General features: G+C 48.6%; 2 protein-coding genes across 2 annotated transcripts; both read right to left on the bottom strand.

Moving 5' to 3' along the window:
• Positions 1-678: 678 nt before the first annotated feature.
• On the bottom strand, positions 679-1,620 carry LOC121167867 (olfactory receptor 1361-like). Its single transcript, XM_040997566.1, has one exon. It carries the CDS (start codon positions 1,618-1,620, stop codon positions 679-681), a length of 942 nt encoding a protein of 313 aa, XP_040853500.1.
• Positions 1,621-8,802: 7,182 nt separating this feature from the next.
• LOC121167892 (olfactory receptor 1361-like) lies at positions 8,803-9,741 on the bottom strand. The gene has a single exon (XM_040997594.1). The coding sequence runs from the start codon at positions 9,739-9,741 to the stop codon at positions 8,803-8,805; it is 939 nt and encodes a 312-aa protein (XP_040853528.1).
• Positions 9,742-18,698: the final 8,957 nt, after the last annotated feature.

Here is an 18,698-nt window from a genome sequence, read left to right as displayed (position 1 = left end):
CTTGTGGCCTGGGAAAGCAGCTGAGGACGGCCCAAAGGTTTGGGACCCTGCACCCGTGTGGGAGACCCAGAAGAGGTCCCTGGCTCCTGGCTGCGGATCCGCGCAGCACCGGCCATTGCGGTTACTTGGGGAGTTAATCATCAGACGAAGATCTTCCTCTCTGTCTCTCCTCCTCTCTGTATATCTAACTTTATAATGAAAATAAATTAATTTTTTAAAAAGATCAAAAACCAGATAAGGATAATATAATCAACTTCATATATTTGTCATTTTTTATTTTGTAGAGATTTATTTATATTTATTTGACAGATTTTACAGAGAAGGAGAAATAGAGAGACAGGGATCTTCCATGCATTGGTTCACTCCCTAAATGGCCACAACAGCCAGAGCCGAGCCAGTCGAAAAGCCAGGAGCCAGGAGTTCCCCTTTTGAAGAAGCTCGTATCACGCAAGCAGCCCTTCACCTGAGCATGTTATAGCGGGTTCTGCTGGAGGACACTGAAGACCGGAACAGTCACGCCACCAGACTGAGGGGGGCTCTTTCCATCTTTAGCCTGAGAAACTCGTATCAAGAGCTGTTTTCTCCCAAAATGGACAGGAGTTTTCTCTTACACAGACAAATGTGAAGCCATATACAGTAGAGAGACGTCTTTGAAGTAATAGTTCCCTCTGTACCACATCATTGAGGAAAAAGAAATTTCATGGTAATTAGTTTGCCAAGAGCACGTTTCATGTCTTTGTTCCTCCAACTGTAGACGAAAGGGTTCATCATGGGGGTCACCACTGCGAACATCACAGCAGATGCTATATCATTTTCCGCTGAATGTGAGGATGACGGGCTGAAGTACAGAAATATGATGGTGCCATAGAAGAGAAACACCACGGCCAGGTGGGAGCTGCAGGTGGAGAAGGCTTTCCACCTGCCCCCAACGGAGGGCACTCTCAGCACAGCACCAGCAATGAAGACATAGGACACCAGGATGCAGACAAAAGGGGCGATCATGACCAGCCCTGCTTCAAACAGAATCATCACCTCGTTGAGGTGTGTGTCCGAGCAGGAGAGTTTCAGGAGAGGAGTGACATCACAGAAGAAGTGGGGGATTGCATTGTCCCCACAAAACGAGAGTCGCGCCATCAGCAGGGTATGCAATAGCATGTCCATGTTCGACATGACCCATGACCCAGCAACCATCAGGACACAGAGCTGATGGGTCATCTTTGTTGTGTAATGCAGAGGGTGGCACACAGCCACAAAACGGTCATAGGCCATCACAGCCAGGAGGAAATTGTCCATGTCCACAAACAAGAAAACAAAATACATCTGAGTGAGACAGCCAGAGAAGGAGATGGCCTGAGTCCCAAGGACGTGATTGGCCAGCATCTTGGGGACGGTGGTGGAGGAGAAGCAGACATCCACGAAGGACAGGTTACTGAGGAAGAAGTACATGGGGGTGTGCAGGCGCGTGTCAGTGCTGATGGCCAGGAGGATGAGCAGGTTGCCCAGGACCGTGGCCAGGTACATGCTCAGGAAGAGCACGAACAGCAGCTGCTGCTGCTGCGGGTGCCGGGAGAGCCCCAGGAGGAGGAACTGGGAGACGCTGGACTGGTTGGCCCCGCTCATGGGGTTGGGCATGGATACACAGAACATAAAGAGAGGTCAGAAACGTAGACTATGGGGGTGTGAATGCCACCAATCAAGCTCCAGGTGTGGCCATGTACTAGAAAATGTGTACTGAAGTTGATCAGTCAGTATCTGCTCCTAGTCCATGCACCACCTCTCAACACCTGATCCTAGATGCCACCTACTTTTAGACCAGGCACGTGGATTGCCCTTCTCTTAAGCGCGCTGGCCTCCCAGCACTCTCAAACTTTCTCTCACTCCACAGTAAGGACAGGAGGAAGGTTAAACTCATCTTTATCCTAAACTCAAGCAGATGGGAGTCTAGGTTCTCACTACACCTCACTGAATGGGGAAGATTTGGGCGGTTCTTCCAAGAACATTCTCATTGGTAAAGAAATATTGACATTTCCACATTAAATCATACCTGGAGGTGTTTGTGAGATGGTCATTCCATACCCTCCCCCTCAGAAGATCTGGTCACTTTTCCTCTTTAGTCTAAGGATTGCAAAGCCTGCAGAGCACAGGCAGGTTTACAGCCTCTGCCCTCCGAGCCAGAAGATGTCTGGGGGAGTCAGACAGGTGTTTTCAGGAGTCTGCATGGCCGCTGGGACCAGACTCCCCCAGAGCCTTGTTAGTAACAAGCAGAAAGTACTTGTCCCATTTTCTGGTCCCTGTGGACTACATTGCTTATGTAAGTCTTGGGTCAGAACTTACAGAGATAGCAATCTGGATGGAAACAGCTTCAAGAGAAAACTCCCTCAAATTTCAAACTACACTGCCTTCCTGACCTTGACTTTATTTCTGTAGGTTTTGAATAGTCAGTTGTGAAAGGGTTGGGATCAGTGCAGGGTTATCTGAATGACCATCTCATTTTGTTCTCCTGTCTGGTCATCTCCTACGGAAAGACAGAGATCCTAGGGGCAGAGCATGGCAAAGTTATACTTAATTCCTTAAAGCACTGGGTGTAAAGAAAAAACATTTATAATGTTGCAAAAAGAGCAACTTCAAGCAGTACATAACACACCGCCATTGAGGAGACTGCTCCCCTTCAGTAGCCTTCCTTGAGGATGGCTTCCCATGTCACGTGCTACACTTTACTAAAAATAGGCCTCTGATCCACAGACCACCCAGGATGTCCATCAGCTCCTTCCAGGAACAAATTGTGATTGGACTATGGAACCTGGAACCGGCACTGAAGGGCGACAGGTCATCCTAAGTATAATAAAAATCCAGATGCAACATTCCATTGGCTATTGCACAGGTGAAGAAGCAAAAGTCTAAAGTAAGATTTAAAACATGAAACGACAGAGAGGAATAGAGGTGAGTAGAAGAAATGTGGAGAGCTGTCCAGTCCAGGGCTCCAATCACTTTCTGATGATTGGCTGAGTCATGGCATCCTTCACTGAGCAGCAAGTAGCAAGCAAGTCTTGCCGAGCCAAGCATAAAATAGTTCTGTGAAATTAGCAATGAGTGTTGTTTCAGACTCTTTTTTCCATCTTCTAACAGAATTCCACAGCCTGGATGATGTGTAAAGCACAGATTTATGTGACTCTCAGTTCTGAAAGGTGGTAACTAAACGGGAGCTGCATACAGTGAAGGTCTTTCTGAGGAAAGAAATTGCATGGCAAGAGAAAGTTAGCAAGGGAGAGACAGCAAGCAGTCTGTCGGCTGAATGAATTATTTTTATGAGAAACCCACCTCCAAGATAATGGTATTACTACATTCGTGACATAAGAACCCCTAGAACCTACTCATCTGGAAGGGGAAAACCCCTTCATACTGTCACATTGGTCATCAGGGCTCCAACTTAAGGATTTTGGAGGACATATTGAACTACAGCACATACCATTACACCACTGTGCCGCTGGAGAACCAGACCACACAGCAGGTGGGTGGCCCACACGGAGCCAAACACAGGTCTGATCGGCATACTGACACTGCTGCTACCTCCAAGCCTAAATGTTGCAGCTCAAGGCATGGACACAGCTTTACCAGACGTGGGCTGGTGAAGCCACTGCTAGTGCTGCCATGGCCAGGGAAAGATCACCCTGCCCTCCCCTTTTCTCAGTAAAAGAATCAAGGGTATCTGAGGTGCATTCACGTGTCCACATATTGGCTGCGAAAGCAGCTGGTATATAAGGCATCCAGGCTGCTTGTAGGGTGAGGCAGGCTCTCACCACAAGAATCATGAGGTTGACGGTTACCTAAGCTGAGCAAGGGGATGTGGAACTTGGGAAGCAAAGAAGCCTGAGGAATGACCACAGTATTCAACCCTGTACTGCACAACAACCTCCACACCCCTGCACAACGTGCTCCTCAGTGGGAAAGCAATCTGCCGGCCTGCCATAACGCAACCATCACCATCCTCACAGCAGGAACACGACTCACAATCCTACACGATACGGCGTCCAGGTACACAACCAGGATCGCCTCTGCTCCCATCATAATCCATCACGCTGGACTGGAACTTCTGAGACAAACCTAGAAACTAACCAGTAACTACACAGCCTGTGTATATGTCCACCACAGCGGGAGTCCAGGGAAACAGCTGACAATGGAAATCATGCACAAGGAGATGTCTAAAGGCACATGCTGAAAAAAGAATGTATACATTTCAAAATCCTGTGTCCCCAAATAGATTTTTAAAATCCATTTACCATAATCTTTTTTTTAAATTTTATTTATTTTTATAGAAAGTCAGATATACCAAGAGGAAGAGAGACAGATCTTCCATCTGCTGGCTCACTCCCCAAGTGGCTGAGCTGATCCAAAGCCAGGAGCCAGCAACCTCTTCCAGGTCTTCCACCCGGATACAAGGTCCCAAGCTTTTGGGCCGTTCTTGACTGTTTTCCCAGGCCACAAGCAGGGAGCTGGATAAGAGCTGCTAAGGACACAAACCAGCATCCATATGGGATCCCAGCAGGTGCAAGGCAAGGACTTTAGCTGCTAGGCTACTGCACTGGACCCTACCATAAACTTTTGAAGTAGCATTGAGTAGGAGTAGCTGGTAACACAGCAGGTCAAATATGAAAGGCAGCTACAAAATGAGTCACACAAAAAAACCATTTCACTATGTCCATAAGGTCAATTATTTGCAGGTATTATGTATAAATAAATACCAATGAATCCCTTAGATACCAGCCTTACCCTGTGCTATTAGTTACCCACACTTACCCTTGTTTCAGTTACCAAATTATTCCAAACCTGGATAATAGAAAACAGCAAACATCTATCACACAGACCGTGTGGTCAGGATGTTGGTCATGGTTTAGCTGAGTGGTTCCGGGTCAGGTTTCCACATGAGGCAGCAGGTAAGCTGGCTTCAGGGGCTCAGTCCTCGAGACTGGCTTGGGCTGCACCTCCAACTCCAAGAGAGCTCCTTCACTTCACAGCTGCTCCCCGGACCTCTCCACTGAGCTAATGTCCTCACACAGAAGAGCTGGTGTTCCCTCAGCCTTCATATTCATCCCCCGGGCAACACAGGAAGGGATTATACAAGGTCAGGTCCTAGGAAGCCACCTTGGCAACCAGCCGTCATGCCCGTTACTAGTGGGGACCTTCTTAGAGACCACGTTTGCAGGATGACAACTTAGTGAATAGAGCCACACACCCCTCACACACATTCTGTGACTCCTTCAACCTCACATTGGTTAAGCATCTCTTTCTGTCTACTAGCTGAACTTTCTTCACTTACATACACTCATGTATCCATGCTCACCACAGATTTTTCCACCAATGTCATCTTGTGCAAAGTGCTGCCTGGGATGTCATAAACCTGACACTGGGAGAGGCTTACCAGCCCACCACTTCTCAAATGCACTTACATTAAGAACCAAGCTTCCAGCACGTGAACCTGTAGGGGACAGAGCGGGGAGAAGTCAGAGCCTGTGCTCTGAGAGGGGCTGGATCCACGAGCACTGACTGGGGTTTGCACTGCCAGCCCCCCAGCCCATGTTACAGGACATCCACATTGCACATGAGACATTCAGCCCCTCCAGTCCTATCTCTGGAACCTCAGAAGTTCAAAATGGAGGGGCAGGTGGGTCAGGGCCTGGATAGTGAGGGACCCGGAAAATATCCATGGCTCAGGTTTGGTAAGCACCAACCCTGGGATACCTATTCCTGTATTGGACAGAAACGCCTGAGGCAGCAGCCACAGTGAAGAACAACAATCACGCCCGGGTCCCAACCTGCGGTACCTGTAGTAAAGACAGCAAGACAACTGCCAACCAAGGTCCCAACCTTGCCTATCTAACCAGATGCAACGGCATCAAACAGGAAAAAGGAGATCAGCACTAGCGCAGGTAAGCAACAACTGGGATGTCACCACCCTGACCCGGGGCACGTGCAGCACTCTAACAAGAAAAGCAGATTTGGAAGGGCTTCTAATAACAGATATAAAACCTTACACAGTAAATGTTAAACCCCCACAGGTAATCCAGCATTTTATATAGAATGTGATCAAATTTATAGATGAATAGATATAAGTACATTGATTATTGTGCAAAGGAGATTAACTGGATATAAATGCACAAAGTATTTATTGAGGTTTATTCAATGATGTGATTATTACAAATGTAGACTACCTTCATAATTTTTTATAATTTTCTAAAACATTCTATCACAAGGATGTATTTAAACTGTATAATAAAACTATATTCAGAATCGCTGTGAGGTGGACATCTTCCCAGGAGAGTCTGAGCTCCGAATGGTTTCTTAGTGGACACACAGAAAGTAAGCCATTCTAATGAAAAACCATCTGCAGCTGGCATTGTTGCACAGTGGGTAAAGCCTCCACCGACACCACCAACATCACATACAGGCAGCAGTTCTTGTCTAGGCTATTCATTTCTTGTTATTCTGTTTGTTTGTTTGTTTGTTTTATGCTATTCATTTCTGATCCAGATTCCTGCTAAAGACCTGAGACAGCAGCAAAAGACGACTCTGCCCTGCGTGTGGGGGCCCAGAGGAACCTCCTGGCCTGGCCCAGCACTGTCCGGAACGGCTGGCCCAGCACCAGCCATTACGACCACTTAAGGAGTAAACCAGCCAGAGAGAAAATCTCTCTCTATCCCTGCCCTGTGTGTGTGTGTGTATAACTTTCAAAACAAATGCTTAAAAAAGAAACCATCTCACGTTGAATATATAATCCTTTTCTTAATTCACACAACTAGTTAAAGATAACATCTGGTATTTAACCAGCAAACCCGCACCACAAATAAGCCCAATACATGGCTTTTATCACTGAACAATTAGGACAGGAGCTGACAAGGGATGGAAAGGGCAAAGGTAGCACACACACTATCCACAACAACACATGATCTTCTCACACCAGGGCGTGGCTGACACGCTGCAGCAGGGAGTTCTGGGGTGTTTCCTCAAGAAGCAGGACAGGTGGGATCTGTGGCAGAAAAGGCCAGAGTTACTGTGCAGAAAGAGGGACGTGATCAAAGGTTCCTGCTGCTGAAGGGACTCCCAGCAGTCGCCCATGGAAATGCTCCTGAGACAAAGCGGTGTGAGCCTGCTGGCGACTGTCGCATAGTCTACACTTGTAGTGAGTTTGCTCTGCTCAAGTTGGGGATCATCTAAATAAGGTATCATATGTCCATGTCATGAAATACCCTACAACTGTAAATATTACATTTCTAATGTATTGGATATCCTAGAAATAATAAGTAAAAAATCAGGATACAAAATTGCATAGATGCCTTGAGGTCAGCTTTACTTAAAATCACCTTCCTATGTGCAGTTTTAACTTATTTGAAAAACAGAAAGACTGAGAAAGGCAGTCGAATCGAAATCTTCATCTACTCCTCTGAATGCAACAGCCAGAGCTAAGAATGTAGTAATAATGAGACCTCGTTCCCCTCGAGGAGAAAAATACATAATGTAAAAACGTCCTGGGGGGCATCTGAGCAATATTCAATAACTCTCTGGATCAGTGTTGTGGTGCAGCACACTAAGCCACAGCATGCCATGCCAGTGTGCCAACTTCTGATCCAGCTCCCACCTAATGCTCTGGGAAAGCAATGGAAGATGAACCCTGCCACCAAGTGGGAAACCAGAACGGAATTCCTGGCTTCTAGCACAGCTACAGCCACTTGAGGAGTGGACTAGTAGATGGAAGACATTGTTCCTCTCTCTCTCTCTAACTATTTTAAAACAACTAAATAGCCTGCTGATGTGTGGCTCCACTGGTAAAATACTTGTCTAGCATGCTAGTGGTTGCAGGTTTGCTCCTGTGCTCCCTAGAACTGATTACAATGGAAGGAATTGGAAAGATGCCCAGGACACATTGGTAGCCAGTGCTCTCCATGAGAAATAACTAAATAAATCTTAAACAAAACAAAAACAATGAGTTTAAATAAATGGCAGGATCAGACCTGGATAAACCCCTCCTTTTTTGTCTTAGCAAGTCTGCTCTCTCATCAAACATTCTCACCCAAGTGTGTGCAGTGTGACAAAGCAGACAGCCCTGTTACTCAAGAGCTGAGCACGGACATTAAACTCTGCAGAGATGACACTGATTTTCACAGAATGTCAGGTTCAAAAAAAGGCCATTCGCTGACTGTGGTGGAGTCAGAAACAGCAATCACATTGAAGCTCAACACATGAATATCATCCCAGCCACAAACATGATCAAATATCCCTGAAAGCTGACCACATGAGCAGCCCTGCTTCTTTGCCAAAGACCTTTACCTAATCTTCTTTCATTCTAGATAAAAATATATTAAATTATTCAGTAAAAATTAGTGTTGCTATAAAGAGACTACTAATCCAGATCCAAAAGGCAGCTCCTAGTTCCTCAACAGCATCCACACACACAATCCTGAAATTCCTCGCAGGCATCTTCTTACTGAGATCCCTACTGTTCCACAACACAGTATGTTCTCACTTTTCTAGAGAAACAAACACAATACCCTGAATGGCCACGTTAGCCAGCTGCAATCTGGGTGTGCTGAGGTAGAAAGAGAAGAACAGAATCATCAAGCCATTTTATTAAAGTCGTTCTTTCCATCTCGAACCTAAATAATCTGTGCTAAGACCTTTATACTCTAAAGATGAATAGTATCAGTTTCCTTTACAAAATATAAACTTCCCACTTGAGAAAAATAAAAATGTAAATTTCTTAGTGATGAATTGTTTGCTTTCTCTGGATGATTTTCTTGGCCTATGACATTATTAAGTGAAGAAAAATCTCATGGTAACTACTTTTCCAAGAGCAATTTTTATATCTTTATTCCTCAGGCTGTAAATAAAAGGGTTCATCATGGGGGTCACCACTGCGAACATCACAGCAGATGCTATAACGTTCTCAGATGAGTGTGAAGATGACGGGCTGAAGTACAGAAATATGATGGTGCCATAGAAGAGAAACACCACGGCCAGGTGGGAGCTGCAGGTGGAGAAGGCTTTCCACCTGCCCCCAACGGAGGGCACTCTCAGCACAGCACCAGCAATGAAGACATAGGACACCAGGATGCAGACAAAAGGGGCGATCATGACCAGCCCTGCTTCAAACAGAATCATCACCTCGTTGAGGTGTGTGTCCGAGCAGGAGAGCTTCAGGAGAGCAGCGATTTCACAGAAGAAGTGGGGGATCGCATTGTCCCCACAAAACGAGAGTCGCGCCATCAGCAGGGTGTGCAATAGAGAATTAAGATTGGCCACAAACCATGACCCAGCAACCATCAGGACACAGAGCTGACGAGACATCTTTGTTGTGTAATGCAGAGGGTGGCACACAGCCACAAAACGGTCATAGGCCATCACAGCCAGGAGGAAATTGTCCATGTCAGCAAACACACAAAGAAAGTACATCTGAGTGAGACAGCCAGAGAAGGAGATGGCCTGAGTCCCAAGGACGTGATTGGCCAGCATCTTGGGGACGGTGGTGGAGGAGAAGCAGACATCCACAAAGGACAGGTTACTGAGGAAGAAGTACATGGGGGTGTGCAGGCGCGTGTCAGTGCTGATGGCCAGGAGGATGAGCAGGTTGCCCAGGACCGTGGCCAGGTACATGCTCAGGAAGAGCACGAACAGCAGCTGCTGCTGCTGCGGGTGCTGGGAGAGCCCCAGGAGGAGGAACCGGGAGACGCTGGACTGGTTGGCCCAGCTCATCCCACTGAGCATGGATGCAGAGAAGAGAAACACACGACAGTAAAGCTGAAGCTGAGGGACTCAATTCAGCAAGGCAAGATGCAGCCATGCACATGCTAGTGGATCCTGTATTTGAGCTGCTAAGTCAGAGTCCACCCCTGGTCCCTACAGCCTCCATCACCAACCCTCAGTCCTTGACCATGACGCTCCCTTTGCACTTGAGCTTTCCATGTTCTCAACGTTCACATGAAATCCACCAGCAGGCACACACACACAGTCCTGCTCTGCCACTGTGGAGGTCTCATACCATTACAAAGCTAAGTCTCACTGAACTTTCTCTCTGGCCTTAACAGCTCATAGAGAGAACAGACACAGCTGAGTGCCACTGTGCTCATATTGAGCTTCTTCTCTGGATTCAGAACTTTGACTACTGCTGCCTATATGGGGCAGATTCAGCAAGGGCCTTCCTCAAAGACCTGCACTCATTACAGCAAACACTGACATCCCCGCTGTGGATGCAGACACTGGCACCGGTGATGTCAAGCGCACGTCACCTTGGGGGAACTGGCCCACATTCCCCTTTGTTCTAAGGATGAAAAAGTCTTGCAAATACAGACAGCTGCTCCATGAGGGAAGAGATCTTCACAGCCTTCACCCTCGTGCAGGAAGGACGTTTTGGGGAGTCACAGGCAGGTGTTTACAGTAGCTTCGGTGGCCCCTGGGACCAGACTCCCTCAGAGCCTCATTACAGAAGAGCTCAGAGTAATTGTCCCACATCTCTGCCAATCCCTGTAGACTTGGCAATGATGGTAGAGTATGTGACCTAACTTCTGCATCAGAACTGGGATACAAAACAATATGGACAGACAAGTCCCAGGGAAAATTCCGTAAGACCTCATCCTGTTCCTCCAGGCCCATTTTTACAGGTTTTTAGTCAATTACACTTTTTATTGCTATCTTCTTAATACAAATATTCATTTAATCGTGTGTGTGTGTGTAGTTTGAAAGGCTGAGCAACTGAAGGGGAGAAAGAAATCTTCTATCCTCTGGTCACTCTCTAAATGGCTACAGCAGCCAACTCTGGTCAAACCAAAGCCAGGACCCAGAAACTCTATCCATTTATTCAACATTGAGAGCAGGGTCAAATCTGAGCCATCTTCCACTTTCCCATTTGCATCAGGCAGGAATTGGCTAACAGAGTAGCTGAGACTCAACCAGGACTCTGATATGGGATATTGCTGTCCCAAGCAGTGGTTAACCCAATTAGCCACACACTGGCCCTTATACCTTTGTAAGCTTAAACACCTTGGTTATTTCATCGTTATTTGAATGAATCTTTCAGTTTCTATCTGCCCATTTACAACACATAGCTAGGGATATATCTACAAATAAAGACGGCAGGGTACTTTTCGGAGCTTTGCTTGATCCTTTAGGCATCCCAGAGTGTGTCACTGAGGGATGGGTCCCTGAGCGAGTTCACAGCATGTTGGGCCCAGGCTCCCAGAGCGGACTTCTCTGGAGACGTCTTTCCAGATCTGAGAGGGGCCTCCAGTTCCTAGACCCCCAGAGACCCAAAATATAAATCTGTGAACACTGCTTCCACACAGCTCCTCTGGGTCAAAACTCTGGTAGTAGTTCAGCCAAGTGGTTTTGGGTCAGGCGGACGGCATCTAAGTGGGACGGCATCTAAGCGGGCAGCGGCGTTCAGACCGGAGGTTGACTCGGGCTGCACGAGCCTCCTCACAGAGCTACGCGAAGGGTCCTCACAGCTGCTGTCCCCAGAGCCAGTGGTTCAGCGACACTCGGAGGGAGCCACAAATGTCTCCAAAGTGTGTAACTGGCAGATGAAGTCTGAAACACTGTGTAGTAAAACAGGTGGAGGGATACCTAGAGGACTCACAGCAAGCCACGCAAGGAGGGTTCCTGGGACCTGCCAAACGCCCAAGTTTGGTGTTCTATACCTGCTTCTTGGCGGTAAAAACAACGCGCAGTTCAGCACCGTTCCTGCAGACCTTCTGAGGAGAGGCCGCGCCAGCGCCTCAGAGCCCTGCCGAATGAGCCCCGCCCCCTCCCGTCTAATTGGGTGGCAGAACACCAACCAAAAGAAAGAATCGCTATTATTGGATAAAGCGGAGAGGCGGGGCGAAGAAAGCCAGGCAACGCAACCTCTGATTGGTCCGTTTCCGGGAGGAAGTGACACTGGCATCTGGAGAGCTTCTGGGACTTGCGCTTGCGCGTGGTACATCCGCGGGAAACTGCTGCTGATCCAAGTCTCCCAGCAGCCCCGGGTAGCACCGAGACGCAGTGCAGAATTTAGCGAGTGTCAGAGAAGCGTAAGTAATAAAGTATGCTACTCGAGGGCCCGCGCTGTGGCATAGCATGTAAGGCCACCCCCTGCGACACAGGCATTCCATCTGGACACCTGTTCGAGGCCTGGAGGAAGCTCCTGGCTTCTTCCTAGACCAGACCTCACCCTTGCAGCCATCTATCTGGGAGTGAACCAGCATTTGGAAAATCTCTCTCAAATAAATAAATAATTTTAAATGAGAAAAATTATCAAAAATTTAAAGACAAAACCAATAAGATGCAAGTTCATATTATTTCAAACCTTTAATGCTGAAGGGAAGTCACTGAACGAGGCAATTCAGCTAAAACCAAGGCAGGACAAGAAGTGGATTTTGACAACAGTACTGAATTTTACTTTAACTAAAGCTGGGAAAGTAATATTTTAAAATTCTTGTTTACTGATAAATAAAATAATGTGAGTTTCAACACACCTACTATTTGTTTTTTAACAACCTTTAGTGGTCTGGAAAATTTAGTTAAAAATAGCGCAATGTGGGCCCGGCGTCATGGCCTAGCAGCTAAACGTGCTGGGATCCCATATGGACGCTGGTTCTAATCCCAGCAGCTCCACTTCCCATCCAGCTCCCTACTTGTGGCCTAGGAAAGCATTTGAGGACGGCCCAAAGCCTTGGGACCCTGCACCCGTGTGGGAGACCCAGAAGAAGTTCCTGGATCCTGGCTTTGGATCGGCATAGCATCGGCTGTTGTGCTCACTTAGGGAGTGAATCATCGGACGGAGGATCTTCCTCTCTGTCTCTCCTCCTCTCTGTATATCTGACTTTCCAATAAATAAATAAATCTTTTCAAAAAATAGTGCAATATGTGTATGGGGTAGATGCTTCTCCTTTTGCCTCAGGCTTCAGTGTGGCAGCTTTAATACTTGGTGACAGAACATGATGGGAGCTCTCCCCCTTCAGGATCTTCTCCATCATATTGATTCCTTTATATACTCACTTATTCATCCAAACAATCATTGTAGCAACTAGTACATCCTGGGTGATACTGATCAAACTGGGTATGCGTGTGCAGCTACAGCCTAGTTGAGGGGTGAGGGGAGGATAAGGAGAAAAACACAAGATAACATCTTCCAGATACTGAATCCCATTGCTGCTTTGTTGGTGGTGAACATCACACACTTTCCATCACCCAGACCCAGTGCCTCATATCTGTGGTAGAGCTTTGCACAGAGGGCCCAACACAATGCCTCAGTTGGCTAATCCTTCCCTTACTAGCGCTGGGATCCCATATGGGCACCACTTCGTGTCCTGGCAGCTCCACTTCCCATCCAGCTCCCTGCCTGTGGCCTGGGAAAGCAGTCGAGGACAGCCCAAAGCCTTGGGACCCTGCACCCCTGTGGGAGACCCAGAGGGAACTCCAGGCTCCTGGCTTAGGGTCAGCTCAACTCCAGTTGTGGCCATTTGGGAAGTGAACCAGGAGATAGAAAATCTTCCTGTCTCTCCTGCCTATAAATCTGATCTGTCTTTCCAATAAAAAAATAAGTCTGTTTTAAAAATCAACCTTTCCAACAAAAATAAATGTTCACAAAAATGATTGTGAAGTGGAGGCCAACTCTTCTTTCCAGCAGATCATTTGAGCTCTAACTTTTCTAACAGAATTAGACACAGCAAGAAAAATATTATAAAAAGTTAACATCTGAAACTGAAGACAAGAATCCTCTTCTCAAGCCACAGAATTCATTGAAGCGAGTACCAAGTATATAGCTAACAAGTCCACAGTACAAGTAGCCCAGGCAATGGCTTTTACTTGAGCAATTAGAATTTAGAATTTAATTTAATTTATAATTTAGCAATTAGAATTTTTTTTTTCTTTTTTTTTTTTTTTATTAATAAATTTTATTTTGACATTCTTTACATAGTTAATTAGGGTAAGAAGGTTCAAGGGCTACAGGAAAGTGGATAATACTAATATGTTTTCCATATTGTTACCTTCATGTTTAAAAGGGGGGTATTAAGGGAGAAGGCCCACCCAATTTCCCACCCTCCCCAAGTCCTGGATGTAGGGCATGCTCTGAGGTTCTTGCTCAAGTGGTTTTGATATTGCAACAGTTATGAATCGCTGTCAATCTTGCCGCTCCAAGCACTATGAGGTCTTTGAAAAATCCACTGATTGACATAGTCCATCATAGCTTAGATGGTTGGTTGACCCGTTCTGTCTTCTCTCTTTTCTTTGTTATGGTTCTGAGTCCAGCATTTAGATTAGGAAGATCTCCAAAGAAACTTCTTGTATGTGCTAACAAGTACAGGGCCTGGCACCGTCCATCGCTCCAATCAGCTGGTGGTTGCAATTCCTGGGTTGGTTCTGTTTTCACTCCCGTCTTCCACTGGAGCCAATGGGTGTTGCAGTCCAGTCTGGTTCTGCCCAGCACATACTTGGCCCTCACATAAACCAGTGGGAGCTGTAGCCTAGGTTGGAGCGACCCACAATAACCCCAACCAGGCCCACCCCTACCCTGGTTTGCCAGTAAGTGTAGCAGTAATCCAGTCTGTCCCACATCCCATTCCACCCCAGCCGCTGTCTTAGTTTTATGTCCTCCCGTGGAAGTGGTAACCCAAGAGGGATGAGCCCACTATTTCCCTCCCAAACCTCTCCCACTCCCAGATTCCAGTTGATGCTGCCCAAACAAACCTCGCCCACTTTAATTTTGTTTGCACCAGTAGGAATAATCCGCCCAGCCTGGCTTTTCCCTGATCTAGTCCACATGAGGCGCACAGGTGTGGTAGCTCTGCCTAGTCTGGTCTGCCCCCATCCCAGCCCATGCTCTCCTGCGGAAGTAGCTGTCCAGCAAAGGAACCCTCCCTTATTCCCCTGCCAGCTCTGCCCACTTCCTTGCTTGTTCTCAGGCTGGTTGGGCGCTGCGGTCCCTTCTGGTACAGGCAACCTCACCTCGGCATTCCATAATGTGCACTAGTCTTTGTTGCGACCGACCCTGGGTCGACCCACACTGGTGCCTGGATTTGCCAGTGGATGATGTGGACAGATTCAGCCTGGTCTTGCCCCCACGTCTGCCAACTGTATGCCAGTGGGTAGGTTTCCATGGCCTTTTCTGGGCTGTTTCCTATCATGTTTCTTGCGTTTACCTGCTGGGTCTGTGTCCTGCCAGAGGAGTTGCCCAGGCTCCTCCATCAGAACCTCTCCCAATGCCAGGTTTCACGCTTACCAGTGGGTCCATGAGCCAACCCTACTCAGTCCACCTCCTGTCATAGCAGGAACTGTGGCTTTTCCTGACTGGCCTTCAACCCAATCTGGTTCTTGCTGTTGGATGTTCCAGCCCAGCCATGGTTTGTCCATACCCACGTATGGCTCACACATGGCTCAGTAGGGGTTTGAGACCCTGCCTAGTCCATCCCACATCTGCCCTGGTCCTCCAGAACACCAGGGGAGTCGGGGTCCGGCCCAGTTCGGTGCATCCAATCCCAGTCCACACTTGTGCCAAGGGAGACTACAACTGTTTCCAGATCAGAACGCAGCCCCCTTCCAGGCCACGCGCCTCTTGGTGGGAACCTCAGCCCAGCTAGGGTTGTCCCCTTTGCTCCCCAACCGGGTCCGTTCCCAGGCATAGATCACATGCCTGCCAATGGATGCTCTGACTCAGCTTGGCACAACCCCTCCCCTGTCCCGAACTCTGCCTTAGACACTGTGGCTTAGCGTCCCAGGCTCCCACAGACCAGCAGGTACAAGAGCCTAGCTCGGCATGACCTCTGCTCCCTCCTGGTTTCTAGTTTTACTTGTGGGCTAAGGTTTGCTCAGTCGTGCCTAATCTACTCTGTTCCATTACCAGTTGACACATTGGCCAACTGTTGGAGCTACTTGTGCAGGGCAAGCCCCAAGCCATAGCTTCTGCATGACTGGTATTTGGTGCTCAGAATTATTAGTGATTACAAGTTTTGCTAAGGAAGAGTTACTGCCTCTTTCAGGTCCAAGAAGCACAATGGGTTCAACCTGGAGCTAATTAAGCAGCAACTCAAAGAACCAAATTCCCAGAGCTCCCCAGCCGGGCGGCCAGCAGGCGGAGCCTGGCACCAATGGCGCACTGGCTGCCCGGGGAGGACGGCTCACCATGTGCCCATGGCGGCCGTCCGGGATCCAGGCATGAGACGCCCCGTCCTGAGACCCACCAGCTGCCAGGATGCAGCTGGAGGTTTAAATAACCCAGGCCCAAGGTCGCGCCCCTCCCAAATCCCATTCACCGCCCCATGAAGGCGGCGGGTGGCCCCGGACCTGCCCAGTCCCGGAGGCCTCCCCCTCGGTCTACTCACCCCGAAGGAAGCGGCCCCCGAAACCCAGCAGGCCCGGGGAGGACGGCTCACCATGTGCCCATGGCGGCCGTCCGGGATCCAGGCATGAGACGCCCCGTCCTGAGACCCACCAGCTGCCAGGAGGCAGCTGGAGGTTTAAATAACCCAGGCCCAAGGTCGCGCCCCTCCCAAATCCCATTCACCGCCCCATGAAGGCGGCGGGTGGGCCCCGGACCTGCCCAGTCCCGGAGGCCTCCCCCCCTCGGTCTACTCACCCCGAAGGAAGCGGCCCCCGAAACCCAGCAGGCCCGGGGAGGACGGCTCACCATGTGCCCATGGCGGCCGTCCGGGATCCAGGCATGAGACGCCCGTCCTGAGACCCACCAGCTGCCAGGAGGCAGCTGGAGGTTTAAATAACCCAGGCCCAAGGTCGCGCCCCTCCCAAATCCCATTCACCGCCCCATGAAGGCGGCGGGTGGGCCCCGGACCTGCCCAGTCCCGGAGGCCTCCCCCCCTCGGTCTACTCACCCCGAAGGAAGCGGCCCCCGAAACCCAGCAGGCCCGGGGAGGACGGCTCACCATGTGCCCATGGCGGCCGTCCGGGATCCAGGCATGAGACGCCCCGTCCTGAGACCCACCAGCTGCCAGGATAGCAATTAGAATTTAAACCAAGAACAGATTGAAAGGGCAAAGGTGCCACATGCGCCACCCATGAATGAACACACGACCTGGTCGTTCCTGGGCCATGGCTGACACCACTGGAGTGAGCTTTGGAAACTTTCCACAAGTGGGAGAGGTGACTTCACCTCTTACTGAAAAAAGGAGTTGAACAAAGGAACAGGACCCAGTTCTTGTCCCTGTTGCTAAAGTGACACGCCAGTCACCCTGTGGAAATGTTCATGAAGTGGACAAAGCAATGTGAGCCTGGTGTCTGCTGCAATCAGATACAATCACACAAGGACTCTGCCAAAGTCCAACATTATCCCAATAAACTTAATACATCCATGTCATGTTATACCACACAATTGTAGATATCACATTTCTAACATAGTTAATACCATGGGAAACAGTAAATAGAAAAATCGATGTGTAAGATTGTATGCGTGCTTGCAGACCAGCTCTAGTTAAAATTTTTTTCCTATATTTTCAACTTCTTATTTATCTGTTGTATTTGAAAGGCAAAGAAACCGTTCGACAGACAAATCTTCCTCTGTTCTTTCTCTTGCCAAAATGCTTGCAATAGCCACAGCTGGGCCAGCATAAAGCCAAGAACCACAAACTCAATGCAAATCTCCACATGGGTATCAGGAACCCAGTGCTTGAGTGACCAGCTGCCACCTCCTGGATGCACAACAGCAGAAAACTGGAACTGAGGAAGAACTGAGTCAAAACTTGAGTACAGGCAGTCTGCTGTGGACATCCCAAGTGGCCACTCAACCGCTGTGCCAGAGTCCACCCCTCCTTTCAGATATTTAGCAGTGTTTTACAGGGGACTTTGACTTTCTTACATGGAATTTTTGACAGCATGTATTAGACCATTTTTGTTCACTGAACTAGTAGAAATGGGTTCACACACAGCTTGTTCAGGGGGCCTGGCTTTGCACAGGTCAGCCAAGGCACACAGTGCATGGCTGAGTCCCAAGCATCTCACACCAGTTAAGGGTCTTGAGGATGAAGCAGGAATGGAGATATGGAGAAGAAAGAACAGGCAAGCAGTTGGCTTCACGTGGATGATAAGTCCTAGAGGAGTTTTCTGAGAGAACCTGGGACAGGGACCATCAGTGTTAACTGACAAGAGTCAGCAGTCTCCACAGAGCAGGAGACCTGGGCCCGGGTCCTGAAGGCTAAGGGGGTGGAGGGACTTGCAATACAAGGAGACAACTCTTGCAAACCAGAGGTACCCTGACACTGCATAGGTCCACAAGGTGAGAGTCTTAGTGGATGAGGCCCCAGACAATCCTGAAGTATTCTTATGGTTCTGTATGGGAACCAGGCATCTGGATGAAGGACCAAGACACAGCCTTCTCAGCACAGCTTGTGGGCCCACAGAGAACGTCCAAGGCTTGTGCTTGCCAAAAGGGGCCTCAGTTTCTCTGAGCACTTTCATGGCAGTGCAGTTGGCACTAGGATGGTATATGTTAGAGCCTGCCAGGGAACCTTGAGAATAAAGGTCCGTTCCCAGCACGTCCGAGGTAACTGACTGGGATTTGCTCATGGTTCAAGGGTTCCTGGGTGGTGCAACCAACACATGCCCAGGAATGAACGCCACTGCTGGGATGCTAAGAGACTTTTCAGAAGTGAGGCACAGACATATTTAATGGGAGTCTGAGTGACGGCTCAGGACAGGCTTGGCTCTTGGGGAGAAAGGTAAAATGG

Source organism: Ochotona curzoniae, unplaced genomic scaffold, assembly GCF_017591425.1.
Source record: "Ochotona curzoniae isolate NIBS_2020 unplaced genomic scaffold, NIBS_Ocur_1.0 patch433, whole genome shotgun sequence".
NCBI lineage: Eukaryota > Metazoa > Chordata > Mammalia > Lagomorpha > Ochotonidae > Ochotona > Ochotona curzoniae.
This window is presented reverse-complemented; position numbering and strand designations above follow the sequence as displayed.

What these genes read in the sequence shown, in the direction of transcription:
- LOC121167892 (XM_040997594.1), bottom strand. Translation starts at nt 9,741, where the DNA reads ATGAGCTGGGCCAACCAGTCCAGCGTCTCCCGGTTCCTCCTCCTGGGG.
- LOC121167867 (XM_040997566.1), bottom strand. Translation starts at nt 1,620, where the DNA reads ATGAGCGGGGCCAACCAGTCCAGCGTCTCCCAGTTCCTCCTCCTGGGG.